The sequence below is a fragment of the Durio zibethinus genome, chromosome 28 (assembly GCF_047325235.1).
Source record: "Durio zibethinus cultivar Kanyao isolate XHJ-2024 chromosome 28, ASM4732523v1, whole genome shotgun sequence".
Taxonomy (NCBI): Eukaryota; Viridiplantae; Streptophyta; class Magnoliopsida; order Malvales; family Malvaceae; genus Durio; species Durio zibethinus.
In genome coordinates this window covers 13,496,107-13,514,254 of record NC_143189.1, presented here as the reverse complement: position 1 = coordinate 13,514,254, position 18,148 = coordinate 13,496,107, and the positions used below count along the sequence as shown (strand labels likewise).

The 18,148-nt window shown below is 28.3% G+C and overlaps 2 protein-coding genes and 1 long non-coding RNA gene across 3 annotated transcripts; 1 reads left to right on the top strand and 2 right to left on the bottom strand.

The window, feature by feature from the left end:
• The first annotated feature begins 12,719 nt into the window (after positions 1-12,719).
• LOC111281120 (uncharacterized) lies at positions 12,720-15,029 on the top strand. The gene is made up of 2 exons (XM_022868746.2): positions 12,720-13,786; positions 14,817-15,029. The coding sequence occupies exon 1, from the start codon at positions 12,917-12,919 to the stop codon at positions 13,283-13,285; it is 369 nt and encodes a 122-aa protein (XP_022724481.1). The 5' UTR covers positions 12,720-12,916; the 3' UTR covers positions 13,286-13,786; positions 14,817-15,029.
• Positions 14,377-15,786, bottom strand: LOC149510786 (uncharacterized). Its single transcript, XR_016335100.1, has 2 exons — positions 15,563-15,786; positions 14,377-15,026 (listed from the first exon to the last, which is right to left on the bottom strand). It is a non-coding gene; the product is annotated as an uncharacterized LOC149510786 (long non-coding RNA).
• Positions 15,787-16,382: 596 nt separating this feature from the next.
• LOC111281282 (putative CCR4-associated factor 1 homolog 6) lies at positions 16,383-17,834 on the bottom strand. The gene is made up of 2 exons (XM_022869000.2): positions 17,569-17,834; positions 16,383-17,415 (listed from the first exon to the last, which is right to left on the bottom strand). The coding sequence occupies exon 2, from the start codon at positions 17,306-17,308 to the stop codon at positions 16,484-16,486; it is 825 nt and encodes a 274-aa protein (XP_022724735.1). The 5' UTR covers positions 17,309-17,415; positions 17,569-17,834; the 3' UTR covers positions 16,383-16,483.
• Positions 17,835-18,148: the final 314 nt, after the last annotated feature.

Genomic DNA, 18,148 nt, shown 5'->3' with positions numbered 1-18,148 from the left:
GTTTGTCAGCTCGACCTGTCAACCAAGTTATTCGATAGTGAGAATGGCTAGGGGTGTGGCTATTGAAGTTGAGCATGCTAGAGTGTTGAGCATTGCTTCAGGATTCTTTGAGCAAGTCCTATTTGAAACCATCTAGGCCTTACAAAAGTTTTCAAAGGTTAGCAAAAATTATAAAACTTTTTAGCTCAATTGTTTGATTGATAGAGAGTAAATTGAAATTGATTATGTCTAGCAAATGAAAGGGCATTCAAGAGTTCTTTGGGTTTTTTTTGCAAGTTTGTGAATCTTTCATTAAGCTTGATAGTCTTAACCCTTTAATCATTAAGCAAGTCTCATTTGAAGCCATGTCAGTTGTTGAAAAAAGATACAAGCATGGTTAGGGCTTTGGCTACTAAGGTTCAACATACAAGAATGGTGTTTTTTTTTTCCTTTTCGAGAGGGTAATTCTAAAAGTTATAAATTCTATTCTACTTATTTAAATGATACAACAATCTAATTCCTATGCCCCTCTTCACCAATAATTGGACAAGTAGTTTTTAAGGTTCTATGAACTATATTTCTTCGTAAATTTGACAACACAATTTAGAAATGATTCAATGCATTCATTTCTCTAATTGTTATTACTTTAGCCCAATTTGTCTTCTCCTCCTATCCAACAAGTATAAGGGTATTAACCAATAATTATTTGTAAAAGTCCATTTAAGTGAATTTTGGAAATTTGTCTAAGCATAATTGTTTTAGTTACCAACTTAATGATTAATGCAGCTTAAAGTTCTTTTGGGAGGAAATTTTTTAAGCATGAAGTTTTACTCATTATAGGAATACAATTTTTAGTTCTAAAGTGCTAAATAAAATATGTTAGTTTAAGGAATACACTTTTGGATGTTTACTAACCATTACTTATTTTTTTCATGCAGGTTGTCTTTATGGCTAAGGTTTTCAAGCTATGTGCCTTTTATCAATAATGGGGTGTCTCTAAGATTTCAGCATATTGTTTCCAAGTATGCAAAAAATTGAGTGCATTTTTCTTACCTTTGAAAACTTTGAGTTACAATCATTTGTTCTTCTCAGACTATCAAAAGATAAGACATTATCTAATGAATACATAATTGGCCATTATCCAAAAAAAGCCTAGAAAAATTTTTTCATGATAAGTAAATGCACAACATTTTTACTTTGAGATTGAAAAGAGATTAGAGCTTATAATGTTACTTACAATATAAAAAGAAAAAGTTGTTGTTGGCTCCAAAATTATGTCATAGAAAAAAAACCAAATAGCTTTGTTAGCTTTCGCAATAACATAAATAAAATAAAATAATAAATTTAAACAATATAAAAAATTTGTACTCTCGGCAAAACGAAGGCAGCCCACTAGTAATTAATAAAATGAGTCATATATTTCCTCTAATTAATTAAAGAAGTAGGTAAAATCATTTTGAAATCTAAATTAAATAAGGCAAACTTGATCGACTTATTGGAAAAATGTTTAATTTGATTTTTTTTATTTAACTTTTTAGTTACATACAATATCTTAAATTAGGGCTATAAATTCATTCATGCAATATTTAATTTTTACTCTAAGTTTCTAATGACAAGAAAGATGGCTAAATACAAAAAAAAAAAAAAAAAGGATATATGGAATAGACAAAAATATTAAAAATGTGTTGTTCTTAAAAAATTTTTAAAAAAATTGTTGGGCACTTGGCCTTTCTTTAAAAGCAAAAAATCTTCTCCACTATTAAAAAAAATAGTAAGAATTTTTATTATTTTATTTAAGGATGATAAATGCATTTTTAACTAAATTTAGGGATGATATTTGTTCAAATTGTTTTTATCCTTTTAATTAATTTTTATTTATTTATTTATTCAATTTAAAATTTTTAAATTTCAATAGATTTAATTGAAAATGTATTATTCACCTATTTAATAAACTAATGAAAACTTTCATTGCTTTTTAGTGGAGAGGTCTTTTCCCTTCATATTGAAGAATAAAAAAATAATAGAAATATGTTTGCAAATTATTGCATTGTTTAAATTCTTTTTTTTACCAAATTATCATCATTATGTAAAATTAAACTTAAATTAAAGTAATAAAAGAAAAGAAGATACTTAATACCATATTTTCATGCTATAAATAAAATGAAAAAAATTAGAAATCAGTAAAGGGCATGAAAAGATGTTGATAATTTATTTAAAAGAATTGGGGAAAAAAATTGAAAGAGCAGTTGAAAGAAAGAAAATGTGATTGTTTTTGAAAAGTATATAACTACAAAAGAATTTATACATATATATGTCATAACGTATAGATCCATGGATCTACCACTAGACATAGACTAAAAGAGTCGCCACTAATCTTTTTTTATTAAGATGTGATTATTCACCTAATCGAATCTATCTTATTTAAAAAAAAGTCACAAGATTGACTTACGTATATTTAAATATTAGATTTTAATCTACCAAACTAGATTTTAGATTTGAAAGTACGATCACCCTCACAGTGCCCTTTCAATGGATGGTACCAATTTGATTTCAAATTATCCAAGCCTTAACCATATTTATGATTTACCAAAATATTTAATATTAAAAATTAATCTTAAAATTACTCCAATAGTTTGGTAACAATTTAAGATAATTCTCTCACCTCAGTAATATTCATAGAGACTAGTGTCCGACTTTGAATAGGCTCTATCATCGGATTCATTAATATATTTTTATTCAAGAAAATACTTAATAAAATCTCTATTGTCGCTATCGACCTTCAACAACTCAACATCGTGCACTTCTCTATTTATCGGTATGTCTTTATTTTTTTTTATTTATTATATTATTTATATTCTTCGATAGAGTTTTTTTTTTGTTCCTTACTATTTACATATGCATATATATTTTTATTCATTTCACCGTAATCTTAGTCGTCCAAGCACCTTTCATTGCATGTATGATATTTTTGTGTAGTTTGGTTTAAATATTATGGTTTGTTAAATGGTATTATATGATATTATTTTACTGAATGGTATTATATGATATTGGTTTGCTAAATGATTTGCTGAATGATGTTTCTGAATGGTTTCCTGAATGGTGTTTCTGAACACATTGCTGATTGGTTTACTAAATGGTGTTTCTATACATAATATGATATTGGTTGTATTTTATTATGTACAGTGTTAAATTTAGACAATCAGTTTGGTGTATTTCGTATAATTATGATCAAAATTATAGGTATTATGGACTCTGAACAACATACTTCTCTTTCTACTAAACCCGCATAAGACACCTGTAGGCTAAAAAATAAAATGAAGGGGATGAAATAAACAAATTAAAGTGAGCGACACAAAAATTCACATAGACTTCAATCAAAGTGGGCAGCTTGTGTCTAATGGAGCTGCCAAGTTGGCTACTCATATTGGTGCCATCGTCTATAGTAGCATTTCAATTACGTATACCAATTGGCGACCAAGTCCTGATGATCTAAAGAATGGTATATGGTAGTTGGTTATGGTATGTTTATTCAACTATTTCATAAAATTTGTTAAATGATCATTTAATTGAAATTCAATGTGTTCATACTAATTGTGTTATTATTTAGGAATGGTTCAACATCTCAATTGATTGTAAAAAACTTATGTTGTAATTTGCTGAAAGAGTATTCAAAGACTTTAAAAGTAAATTGACAACCTAATATATTCTACCACTCGCTGATCAAGGTAATGTATTGACTGTTTCACCTACATCATATGCAAATGTTATAAGTGTTAAAGATTGAAGAAATTTTGTTTGAGATCAGCTATTAGAAGATTTCTTAGTATGCAAACCCATTACTAAAAAAATTGTTTATAAGATTTTATGCAACATATTCGATATCTTCATATGTGATTTACGTAATTTTTTTTTTTTGTAGAAAATCAAAGAAAACAAAAAACATATTTGGGCCAAACAAATATATCATTATCAGACAGCGAGAAAGGGATATGCAAATGTCAAGTATGAGTTTGTAAGTATTTACACACTTGTTTTATACTTATAAATGAATATTTATGAATATTCATTTCATAGATTTTGATTCTTATATTATAGTGATTTATTAAAAATCAGTGAGCTCTGGTACTAAAGTTTCTAAATGAGATGTTTATAAACAAGAACATTTGTAAAAGGATGGATCCTTTACAGATGAAGCAACTAAAGAATTGGCTAAAAAAATGTATGTATAACTACTTATTAAATCACGTATGATTGACATTATGGTTGTATACATGACTTTATACTGGCTTGTATAAATTTATTGTTATAGTCTATCTTATTATTATCTTTCAGGATGATTATACTGTCAAAGTTAAATTCGATAAACTGGCAACCCAGTATGGTAAATATTCATTGTCTTTAGCATTATGAGTTAAACAAAGGCCTGGTCAAGTTTGTGGAGTTGGTAAATTTATGTTGTCATCAAAGTTTTTTAGTAATCAACCCAAAACCCCTAAAATGATAAATGCACAATATGAAACAATCATTGAGCAACAACATCAATGACTTGATACCAGAAGCAATGCCTTAATGAGCAATAACAATGACCCATTGTTTTGGAGGCCATGTTGATAGCAATGCAGCATAGCATGCTTGTATGCTAGTCAGATAGTATCATCTACCTAGGACAAGCTTTTGTTGCAAGTCAGGCAGGGAACCCAACCTCTTCTACTAGCCATGAAGTATGATTTTGTTTATAAGTTTAATATTAATTTGTTTATTTTATTTATTGATTTGGTTTTAATACTTATATTTCATTATATATTGTAACAGGAATTTGGGACTCATAGTATGACTTTTGCTTAGGCTACCATGGATGAGTTATCTAATTATTCACTCGATCATATATCAGGAGAAAATAACTTAACCATTGAGGTTTAAAGAGGGTTATTTGATAAACTATCATTTTTTTTATATTGGTGTGGATGAGGTTAAAGGATTTTATGACTGGATGAAATATCAACTATTGATATTATTGCTTATATGAGGTTAGCTTATTAATACAAATATGCAAGCTCAATATGTATTAATCTATATTACGATGTATTATTAACTAGTATTGTTGATTGTTATATTGTAACTTCCTATATAAAGAGGTCAATGTGAGACAAATAACCCACAAATTTAGATTTGTTGGCCCCAACTTCATTAGTGAGCAGAGTGGCATAGTCACTTTTCATGCTAATCATATGATTGAATGCATAAAAAATGGACTAATTATTTTTTACTCTTGTAGAATGCGCAGTAAGTTATATTTATACAAATAATTATTCCAACTTTATTAGAATATGATATGATGCCTAATCTGAGTATATCATTCTTATTATTTTGCAGTCATCATTGGTAACTTATTGTGATTGATACCAATTCCTTAATGCCATACTTACTTAATTTAGCTCAACTAACGGTGATGCCTAATCTCGAAATTAAAACTTTTATAAAGAGGTATTACATGTTATTATATTATATATCTTCTATTTCTTCATAAGTAATTTTAATTATGTATTAAGTAATTTTTTTCTTTTCAATACGATAATATCTACATTTGATAAGAAAGCATAGATAAATTGGGTGTCATTACTGGTAAATGTAAAATTTATTTTTTTATGCTGAGTTTGTGTAGATAAATATTTTCTAAACCTACTAAATTTAATTTTCAAGTACCTCGTTAACTCGGATATACTGAATGTGGATATTATGTCTTTCGTTTTATACGAGAGATAGTTTTATATGATTTTATAACCATACTATTCAAGGTTAGTATAATTTTCATAAAGTCGTTATATCTTTAAAAAAAAAACTAAATTATGTTCTTATTTATTAACATTTACTTCTAATTTTTTTTAGTGAGAGAGTAAAGAAAGCTTTATGGTAAAAGGAACTTGATGAAGTCCATAAAGAGTGGTGTGAGTATGTATTATCATTTATTTATAAATCTTAAGGTTGGATATTGTTGGTTGAATGTAAATATATGAGGATCATTTGTTATAATATTTTTAACATGCCATGTTGAATGGATAATTTAATTTTGTAGACTAGGGTATTGGTTTAATATTATTTGTATATATTCATTTTATATGAATATACATATATTGAGTACAATTATTTGAGAAAAGTATATTTATATGACAATGTTATCAGTTTTAATTTTGAATGTGTGGTTAATTTATTGAAATACAACAATGTTCATAATGTAAATTCCAAAATGTAATTTGTAGTATCACATATATAAACCAAATGTTTTCTAGGCATAAACCTACAACTGACTTTACATATATAATTAAACCAAAATTTTTTTATAAGATTACTGAAGGCATTTTTAGCCAAAAAATACCTTGAATAATCCCTAACAAAATGTTATTGAAGGCATTTTTGACCAAAACTGCCTTAAATAATCCCTCATAAAAATTTATTGAGTGGATTATTGAAGGTATTTTAGGCCAAAAACGCATTTAAGAATCCATTTTAACTTTTTTTATGGATTATTAAAGGTATTTTTTACCAAAATCGCCTTCAATAATCTCTCATAAAAATTTATTGATTGGATTATTGTAGGTGCTTTTGGCCAAAAATGCCTTCAAGAATCCGTTTCAAATTTTTTCTATGGATTATTGAAGGCATTTTTTTTTGTCAAAAATGCCTTCAATATTCTTTCTCCAAAATTTTTTAAATGGATTAGTGAAGGTGTTTTTGCCCAGAAAATACCTTAAATAATACTTTACAAATAATCCCTACAGAAACCCAAAAAATACTGAAGGAAGGGATCAAACCTACAACCTTATGATTAACAATCGTATGATCTTTAAAATTTGATAGGACATTTATTAAAGGTATTTTTTGACCAAAAATGCCTTCAATAATCCTCTCAAATTTTTTAGCAGAATTGTTAAAGGCGTTCCTTATAGAAAACACTATCAATAATCGCTTACATTTTTTTATGAAGGAATTATTTAAGGCATTGTCTGCCAAAAATGCTTTCAGTGATCCCCTATCCATTTTTATAATGGGATTATACAAGGTATTTTCTGTCAAAAATGCCTTTAGTAATCACTCTAATTTTTTATAAAAGATTATTCAAGGCGTTTTAGTCTATAAACACCACTTCTTTTTGTCTTGGGTGGTGGTTATAAGTAAAAAAGTTACTATATAAATATTTAGTGACATTTTGATAATAAATGCCTTAAGTTAGCGGCGTTTGTAAGTGAAACGTCGCTACAAAACTGCCACTAATCTTTTCATTTATTGTAGTGAAAAAATAAAAAAAAATCTAAAAAAAAATTAAAATAAAATTAAAAAAATAAAATAAAATAAAAACATAAAATAGGATGAAAGAAAAACAAAAAAGGAAAACTTGCAATTAGGTCAGGCTAGAAGCGTGGATTTTCATGTAGGTCATCGGGTTCACACAAAAACTTCAAATATCAACCAAAACTTTCATCCTAAACCCAAAAAAACTAAAAAAGGTTTTAGATTCTTGAAAACCCAATAGAAATCCCAAAATCAAAAGCCAACAGAAAAATCTAGTAAAAATCTCAGAAACTCAACAAAATATAAAATCAAACTTAGAAATTAAAACCCATATTTAAGAAATCCAAAGGCAAATCAAATCAAACTCAGAACAAAATAAAGTCACAGAACCCAAAGAAAAAAAAATCTCATAATTTGCTTGAATAATTCTTCCCAGAGTTAAAAAAATAAAAAACTAAGATCCCTATAAATGTTTTTTCTTCCACCCTTTCCCTTTGTGTGTGTGGTTGATTGGTATTTATATAGGGCCTTTTGCTAGGAATTTTAGGGATTTGCCTTGAATGGAAATAATAGCAGATCTGATTATGCTCTAAATTGATTTTTTTTCTTGATTCTCTTTAAAATTGAGTTAATTAATTTATGGAATTATCTTGATTTTTTTTAATTTTCATAATCCCTTAAAATTTCTCAAATTAAATCTGACTTTGATTCCTTGATTTGATTTTTTTCAACTTTCCTTTAATATTTGAAAAGATCATGTTTTAGTCTTAATTGTCAAGATTATTCTTAATTAGTGCTGAAATCACTCCATAAATTTCATTGATATGATTTATGATAAAAATATAAAATCAGATAAATAAAAGACTAAAACATAAAAAAGATAAACAAGATATAAAAAATAAATGTAAGAAATTGAACAATTGAGCTTGGTTTGAGCCCCAAACTAAATAAGGTGTCTACAATATATATATATATATAATTATTTCCTATCCCAAGCACAATATGAAAAAAAAAAACCTTAAAAGATTTGGAACTTTTTTTTATGTTATCAAAAACCTTTGATGACTCTCCATTAAAAATTTAAACTTAAACCTAACAACTATATATACATTAAATTAAGGTCGTGTTTGGTACATAATATTATAATAGAATAAGATAAAAAGATATTATAAATAGAATTAGATTAAATAATTTCATTTTATCTTATGTTTGATATATATATAAGGATTAAGATAAGATAATTTATTTATTAGTTGAAATTATATTTTCGTGAAATTTATACAATTTAAATTATAAATGTAAATTTTAAAGGTATAATAAGACATGTAAATTTAATCCCATGAATTAAAAATAATTCTTTCCATTTTATTTTGAAATGACTAAATCATCTTATACCAAAAATATGATAATCCTCTTTATAATCATATTCCTATCAATTAGATACAAATAAAAATTAATATAAAATTATTATCAAATTATCTTATTCATCATCTTATGCACCAAACATAATCTAAATATGCTTAATTTTTTAAAAGAAATAAATGTGAAAGATGGGAATAATTTAACTTTCAAATTCATATTATATAGTTTAATATTCATTTACTTTATTAATTAATGTGTATTAATATGTCATCATGAGTAACAAATATGTATATATTAAATAATAAATCTAAATTATTTGGAAGTTAAAGAAAATTTTGAAAATTAATCTATCCTAAAATTGATCTTAATATTTACTAAATGTATACAATTATCAAGACTATTAACAAATAATATTTGTAACAATAAATTGTTTTTAAATTTTTGTTGAATTGTTTCCTAGCAAGGTAAAAGACAACATTACATTTCTATATAGAAAACTTTAACATTTGATATAAATCAAAATTACTAAAATATTGTTGAAATTCCACCTAAAAGTATATTTGACAATTAAAGTCACTGTGTCATGTAAAATACTAATTCGTATGATGTTTTATGTGAAAATCACTTGTCAAAGTTTGAGTCAACACAACAATATAAAATATATTTTTTTTTTATTTTTTTAAATCTACTTATAAATTTTCTAAAATTTTAAGTTGTGTTATTCGTTTCCTTTGTTCGTATTATTTTTATATCGTGTTATTGTATCATATTTTAAATTGTCAGGTTTATCTAAAAGTATCCACATGAGAGTGAGTTACTCTTATAAATCTAAAAAGTAATTTCATTTTTAAAATAATATTAACTTATATTTAATTAGAATAAATATAAATAATGTAAAATTAATAAAGCAACATTGAGTCAATCCAATTTTTTTCCTTTAAGATATATTCAATTTTTTTAACAATATTATTTATTGAATGTTTAAGTATTTTAAACGTATTATTTTCATAGATATCATTTAGATATATGCATGTTTAAAATTTTATATTTTTGTTAAAAAAATATTATTTATATGTATAATTATATTAAAAAATAATAATTCATACATCTTAGTAATCATAAACTAATATAATATAAATCTAAAGACTTTTTAAGAATTTTAAAAGTTAGATATATTATTTATTGAGTAAGAATCCAGTTACCTTAATTTAAGTTTTATATTTTTTAACTATTGAATCAAAATTAAATCAACAACTAATTTGAATCAAAATAAAATTTTTAATTTTAGTTATTTTGATAAAAATAAAAAGTGTAAACTTTATCCTATTCATTTTTATTATAAAATAAACAAAAAAAGTTTACTCGTTTGATTCTTCTCCTTGGGGTTATGGATTTTGGATTAGGTCTGCCGATTCGGATTTGGTCAAATTCACCTGCGTTCGTTTAGATTTTTATTGGTTAATTTTTATTTATCTATTAATATTAATTTGAATGAAATGGGAATTTGGAGGTTCGATTACAACAGTGGTGTCCACTCCAGGGCTAGCAAGGGTCTGAAATCAGTCGACTGAGAGTGAGACTAGACTTAGGCCTCCTTTAGCCCTCGGATTTTAGAAAATCGTTTTTGAATGCAAAAATAATAATAATATTATAATTTGAATTAAAAGTATCTCTTACTGTTAAAAATTATCAATCTTAAAAAATAATTGAGAGGTTTAATTATAATTTAAAATTAATTTTAAATCCATACCATGCATGAATTATTTTTATTTTACTTCAATTTGAATAAAAATATAAATTAATATTATTGAATTATTTACATGTTCAATATATATATAAATAAGTAATATAATTAAAATATCAATTATAATAAAAATAAAATTTTTAATTAAAAATTTGACAAATTTAAAATATACAATAAATAATATTGGATGAAGCAAAAACATTAAGAAGATATTATAAATAATATTATTAAGTATACCAACAAAGTAATAAAATATCTTTTGCATTTTTTTTCATTCAACATCATTTATCATATATTTTAAAGTTTGTTAAAATTTTAATTAAAGTTTTTATTTTTATTATGAATTGATATTTTAATTATATTACTTATATTTTACATATATTTTAAACATATAAATAATTAAATAATATTAATTTATATTTTTATTTAAATTTAAATAAAATAAAAATAATCCATACATCGTACTAGTAATAACCTAAAGCTATAATAACTATATACATTATCATGAAATCGTTTGCTCAATCACTAGAAGAAAATAAATAATAATCGTTGAAATTAATACTACACAATAATTGACAAAATCAAATGTATATGATGTATGTCCATGTATTTTCATTTAATATATTATGTGTGCAACTATAATTAATACTATAATCCACACATGCTTGTATGCATGCATGTACATATCTCGTTTCAAACAGGAGTGAAATATGAAATATTAAATTTGAAGATAAAAACATAATAACATAAATCTTATCTAGCATACAAAGGAAGGGAAAGGAAAGGATCAGCTTGGCCAATTTGAAAAAAACCACTGAAACAACTGCAATCTAATTTTGAGCATTTTGATGAACTATTTGAATCTCCAAATCATGCCTCTAAACTAAAGGAAATAACAAATACAGCAATATAAATAATGAACTGATTTTATATTCTGAATTTAACATAAAAAATCAATTACAGTAATCACAAAGCTCAGCTCATAAACCAAATAATATAAAATATGCCTATTTCCGCCGAATGTGTGCTCCAATGGAGAATGTCAATGGCATTGAACTACTTTTATGATCAAATCCCGTTTATGTTAATTTTTCTAACATCTTCATTTTACAACACCTGAATTAAATATAAATATATATGATCAAATATATAGATGTGATGAGGATAAAATATCAGTTGGTTTTAATGAATTATTTGATAAAAAATAAAAAAAATTGAAAATTTATTTAGATGAACGGTAAAGTTAATTTTTAGTAATTAAAATATGACATAAACAAATAAAACAAGTATTATATTTTTATTGTTAAACTTGTGTTTGAATTCTTGGAAAACATTTGATTGAATAATTAGGGTGAAAAGATTGAAAAGATTTTTTCAAGGTCTGAAATAATTTTCAAATTTGATATTTTTTTCACTAAGCTTTAAACTTGGTATACTGATAATGATATCAAAACCAATAACAAAGTTTTTTTAGGAAAGTGAAGATCTTAAAATCTTTTGAGTTATTTGATCATTAATTTGTATCATTTGATTTGTTTCAAATTTTCAATTGGTATGCCAAAAAACATAAAAGATATGCAGGCTTGATTTATGAGTATCATATAAGAACATAAACAGAGTAGTAATGAGAAAAATTAAGGAAAATGTCTCCAAGCCTTTGATCTAATTACTTAAAGTGTTTAAGGAGATATCAAAGATCTGATTTTGAGTCAAGTCTCCTCCATTCTCTTATTTGTATTAAAATTTTGCTTTTCTAATGTAATCCAAAAAAAAAAAAAAAATTAAGGAAAGCAATATTCAAACAAATATATATTGTAGCAAGAATTAATTAATTTACAGCAATATCATGTCCCTTATTCTTCTAAACAAATATATACGTTGCAAATCACCCAAAGCAAGAGAATTTAGCTACTATTTACAATGAAAACATTTATTTCTAAATGGAAGGTGCATCTTGATTGGTTTGTTGAATCTTACGAGAGATGAAATGATAAATGAAATAAGAGAATTTTATTTGATTTAAATTAATATTTTATTTAAAATTTTAAATATTTAAATAATTTAATAATTTTTTAAATATATTTTTAATAAATAATTTAAAATTAATAAATATTTTATGTGTTATTAAAAAAAATTTTAAAATTTTTTTTATGTGTTTTAAAAAAAGATGTTTATGTAAACATTCATGTTAGTAAATTTTATCTTATAATTTATGCATATTATAATATAATATATATACATATATATATATATATATGACATTTTTAATCTGAAGATAAAATAATAAAATATTTTTTATTATTTATTTTTGATAAAAAATAATTTATTTTTTCATAATAAATTTACTAATACTAAACACTTTAAAATCTTCATCCCTAAATTTTTACAATAATTTTTTAACCTTTTCAAACGTAGTTTTCTTGAACGGAAATATTTCTAGCAGCAGTTCTCACAGTAGTCAAAATGAACCCAAATCAAACTCCCAGTGGTCCGAGCTAAAAACAAACCGTCGAACTCCTCCCAACTCTACACACTTTCGTCAGAATGGAAGACAAAAGCAGTAACAGCAACGACGACGGCGACAAAGATCCTTGGTTAGCACCAGATAAACTCTACCATTTCCTCTTCTGCTTCTTTCTCACCGTCCTCTTCGCTACTTTAGCATCACTCTCCCGCTACCCTTTTCTCCGTAACCATTCCATTCGGGTCGGATCCATCCTCTCCCTCGTCGCTGGCGCTGCCAAAGAGGCTGCTGACCAGCTTGGATTTTTCCCATCTGCTGGTGCCTCCGCTAGAGATGCCGTCGCCGATTTTCTTGGTGTTATGATCGCTGCAATGGCGCTTTCTCTGTGGAAGAGGCTACTCCGACATGGGCCCGAATCGGGGCACACCCGACGGATTTTGCCTGTTTGAATGAGAATCCCTCGTTAGTTTGATGAATGGGATGACTGTTATTAAGAGTTTAAACGTATGGCAAGTTGCTTCCTGGGCAGGAAATGTTCGGTTGCCGAGAAAATGAAGGTAAAGAAAGAGGAAGTTAGGAAAATTTTTTGAGTTTTTCTTGTCTCTTCTGCATATTGGACTAGGCATTTTGGGATTAAATTTGTGCACTGGGTTGTGCATTTATCAGAGCATAGGATTGTTCGGTTGCTGAGAAATTGAATGAAAAGAGAAAATAAATAAACAGACCTGATAATTCAAGGTGTCGGGAACTTGGGATTATTTTCTGGGATTAAGAGGATAGGTTATATTGGCCGAGGGCTAAAGCAAAAGTTTCAATTGGGTGATGTATTTTTGTTATTCATTTGGATTGGTTTGGTTGATGGGAAAAAAAAGGGAAAGTAAAGCAAAAACATTGGATTTTTGCGTGAGTGGTTTGCTTTGCGAAGGATTCAACGAGTTGCCTTAGCTGAGGTGAGCATTTTCTTTCTGTATTGATAATTTTTTGTTCCGTATAACCAAAAATAGAAAATAATGCCAAATGTAAGCGCATTGAAGTGTAGGGCAAAGAAAACGAATTCTAATCTACCATGAGGCTGTCAGAATTTTGAATGTCTGTTTCTGTTTCCTCTTTTTACCTTTTATTTTTCAATTATGTGTACTCTCTATTCTTGAATTTTCCTGGAAATCAAATTGTATCTATGACGTTTTTTATTACTTCTTATCTTAGCCAGTTGATCATATAGATCATATGAATACAGTATAATGTTCTGTTGAATTCAATAATTTTCTGGTTGTTTCTTTCAAATCTTCTGGTGCTTATTCGAACTAGTTCCAATTAGAAGCATTCAAGGAATTTCATCTCATCAGCTTTGCAATGCTTGGCCCCATGTTACATGAGTTCTATTCATTGTAAGTTGCAACTAGCAGGCTGTTCCTGTTGAACATATACAAGGAAACCCATTTTCATTTGCACACAATCAATTCAAGCTGTAGCCAAAGCCTTAACCAAAGGGCAGCAAAGTCACTACTGAAACCAAGAAGTATCACAAGAAAAAGAAAAAGACCGTGAGAGATGCAATCTACATTTCTCAAATTTCTGGTTTTTACATGACCTTTAAAGAGGGGAGAAAATAGGGGGAAAAACACAATGGAGGGAGAGATAAAGCCTACACAATAACCTTTTTCCCTGGTCATTGGCCCCGAGAGAACAATGTTTGGCAGCCTTAAAACACATCCTGTTTCTTCCTCCTAATTTTAGTCGTTTCCCATCTTTTTTACCCAACCAAACTCCAATATACACTAGCAATTCAAAGTCAACTCATAGTTTCTGTTACCTTTTTCCATTTTTTCAGGAACATCTATAGCTTGACTATGCTGTTAGACATATATATGATTGATACACACATTTCACTTATTTATATCTAAGTGCTAATGTGTCACAATCATGAAATTGTTCCCCTGGTTATCTGCAATGCCTTCTCATGAAGTTCTGATAATATAGGTTGTGATGGATGCTAATTACCTCCTGAAGCTCCTCACAGTTGACAGCTTTTCACCATTCCTCCGGCAGCTTGATTGCAGTATAGGTTCCTGCACCACATGGTGCCCCCAGAATGGAAGCAGTGAAGTCGACCCATATATCTTGTAGTTATTTGCTGGTATGGCTGGTCCCATTGTTCTTACCATGTTCATCGAAGCGCCTGTAAATGGTCTGTTCCACAACACAAAAGAAGGGATCATCCTTATGGTATTCATCGGGTGCTTAGCATTGGGAGCGTTAACATCCTCATGGAATTCCCTATCCCTCGTCATATTTGTGTTTAAAATTGAAAATAAATGCACTCTTCTAAAAGATCATGATGATCGTGCAGATTCAAAGTTATAATTTCTGATGATCATCTAAAACCAAAACTCCATAGTACCTAATTGCAGGAAGGCCGACGGCCATGCCAAGTTAAACAACAGTAGTCTCTATAAACAAAGCTTTCTCAAACTGAGCCCCTCAAAACTATTCGTTTCTCGCACTGGGGATGAAAATCATACCAGTAAATGTTTCACTAAGATGTTTTTGAAGCATCTGATTAAAATATTTCCTAGATTATTTCAAAATTGCAGGAGAAAAGAAAATGGGTTCAACAGGTCTTTATATGTAGTTGGTCTGCAATATATTTTATTTCTTGATCACCAAACATGTGCTAATTGTCTCCTTACAGTTTGTTCTTCCTCAGGTTATGTATAAACACTAACCTATTTGGGATGACTGCGCTGAATTACCTGAAAAGTAATTAAAATATCAAGTAACATATCAAAGAGATGACATGAGCCTTCCAAATAAATCTTAACTATATTGTGGCTTATGATTTAATAGTAGTGATTGTATCAAAATGTATCATAAAATAGCTTAAATGGTTTGCAATCATTGTCAGTCAATTGTTTATGGAGAGAAGCTGTATAGAGCGATTAAAATACAAAAAAATTACCTGAACAATCAATGGAAAATGAGGCAGTCGGCTGGATATATGATAAATTTACGCAATAAGCTTCAACAAGCTAGTAGCGAAGAAAGTTGAAATGAGAGAAATATTACACTAATAGTAAGTGGAATGAAGAACGGGAGATGTTGTTCTGCCATAAATAATGTCCCATAATTCCAACTTGTACAAAAGAACAGTTAGCATTGTCAGTCATCATTCATAACAATAGAATAGATAAATAAGGGAAAGTGGGGAGAGAGAGGAAGTGAGTAGGGCATCTCAAGCAAAACAACATAGGATGTAATCTAGTTCCAGAAAGCAGGGCTCTTAAGACGAGGATGGAAACATTCTAACACTGCTACAAATGGACATGTAGCATTCAATAGGCTCAAAAGTAACGCATTGTTTTTAGGTTCGTGGAGTAATACTTCAGAAGCTGCTCATAGATGATGACATTCATAGCTAGAAATATTGCTATCAAGATTATATTCCATCATTTTCCTTAGTTTGCTAGCATATAATATGTGAACATAAATGCACCACTAACAGATAAACCATAAAAAGCTATGATGCAGTAAAAGTGAGAAGAAAGAGAACAAAAAGCATAAGAAAATATTCATAAATTGCAAAAATTGTTGCCAAAATTGTGCATTAAAGTGTGGGCATGAGGCGCACTTGTCAACACATTTCATTATCAATTAATACTCTGTCCATTTTCAACACCTAAACCATACAACACACCCGAATATTTTTCCAAAGAGCCACTAAAGAAATTCTCTTTCAGTTTCCTGAATGTACAAGATGTGAGCAAACTATCCGAACCCGCTTGATGACAAATCCCAACTCTTTCCACTTCCAACAACTCCGCAAGCTTGTTCAATCCACCGTGCAGACTGTTGCAAAACTTTATCAAATGCTTGATATCATAGATAGTGGGAAAGTAAATATTGATCAAACTAAAAAACCCAAGTTGCGTATCTGGCAAATTCTGGCAAGTCAAGAGCTTAAGCAAGTAACCGAAATCATAACCACTATGGAAAGTAACCCAATGCACACTATCATTCAAAACAATCCCCGAAGACATCAAAAGCTCACCAAACTTCATTGCATCAATACCCTTCTCATTGTTTTTCTTGAAATCAATCCCACTTTGCCTCAAGAGCTCTACAGAATCATTAGCAAACACATCCTCGTCAACATTAAACTCGCGGAGATTGAACTGCCAAATGCAATATTTATCAGTTCCGCAAGTAGGAAAATTTCCTTTCTCGTCCGAAAACGTAAGACCCAATTGAATCAACTTTAACATATCAACATTGTCTTTCAAAGTTTGGTAGTGATAGTCATAGCTGCTCTTGAAATTGCCCACGGGACGCAATACAATGCCTGGAAACTCGGTATCCATGGCAATGTAGGGGTAATCATCGACTATTCCACGAATCAAAGCGAATTCTTCCTCAAGGTTATCGTTCCATACCTCACGGATTTGGATTGAATCGCTCTTTGGCAATAGAGACATCACTTGACAACCAAAAAGAACAACCCCAGAAGAGATTCCTTAATTAACACGAAACCCCAAACCAAGGAATCAATTTGCCAAAAAACCCAGATTGAGTTTTATCAGATCTGCAAGAAATTACAATAAATTTATGGCTATAAATCATCCAAAACCAAATCAAAGATAGCTTCATATAAGGGACCCACAAATGACTTCCAAAGAATAAAACGAGAGATCAAAGAAACGAATATGTAGATGGAGAAACAAAAACAGAAACTTACCTTGAATTGAAAAAAAAAAAGCTTTTTTAGATTTATAAATTTAAAATTGCAGATTCTATAGAGAGCAAATTCGAGAAAATTCCTGGAAGCTTCTTCCTTCTTCTCTCTCTCTCTCTCTCTCTCTCTCTCTCTCTCTCTCTCCGGTTTGGAGCATTATTAAAGGAGCCCCTAGAACGGAGTTTTATTTATTTTTATCTAAAAGGACTTTTATTTATTTTTATCTTAAAGAACTGGTCATTTTTGTTCTAAGGTTTTTTTATTTTTTTTTGTTTGTTTGCTGGGAAAAAGAGAGTGGCTTCAGTTTTCTGTTATATATATATATATGTAGGCATTTCCACATGGTGATTAGGCTGTCAGGGTGAATTTCATGAATTTGTACATTTAGATTTTGTGCGTGAGCATAGTCTCTTTGAGGTGTTAGTTAACTATTAATTTCAAGTCCAGCCATGGTGCAATCGCATTGTCATTCTCGATAATTTTAAGAACCGTCGAAAGTGGTAAAAGTTGTTAAATTGGGAATACAAAATACAATTATTGTGAAGTACTATGAAAGTTGTTGTACACAAGATTAGATATTATT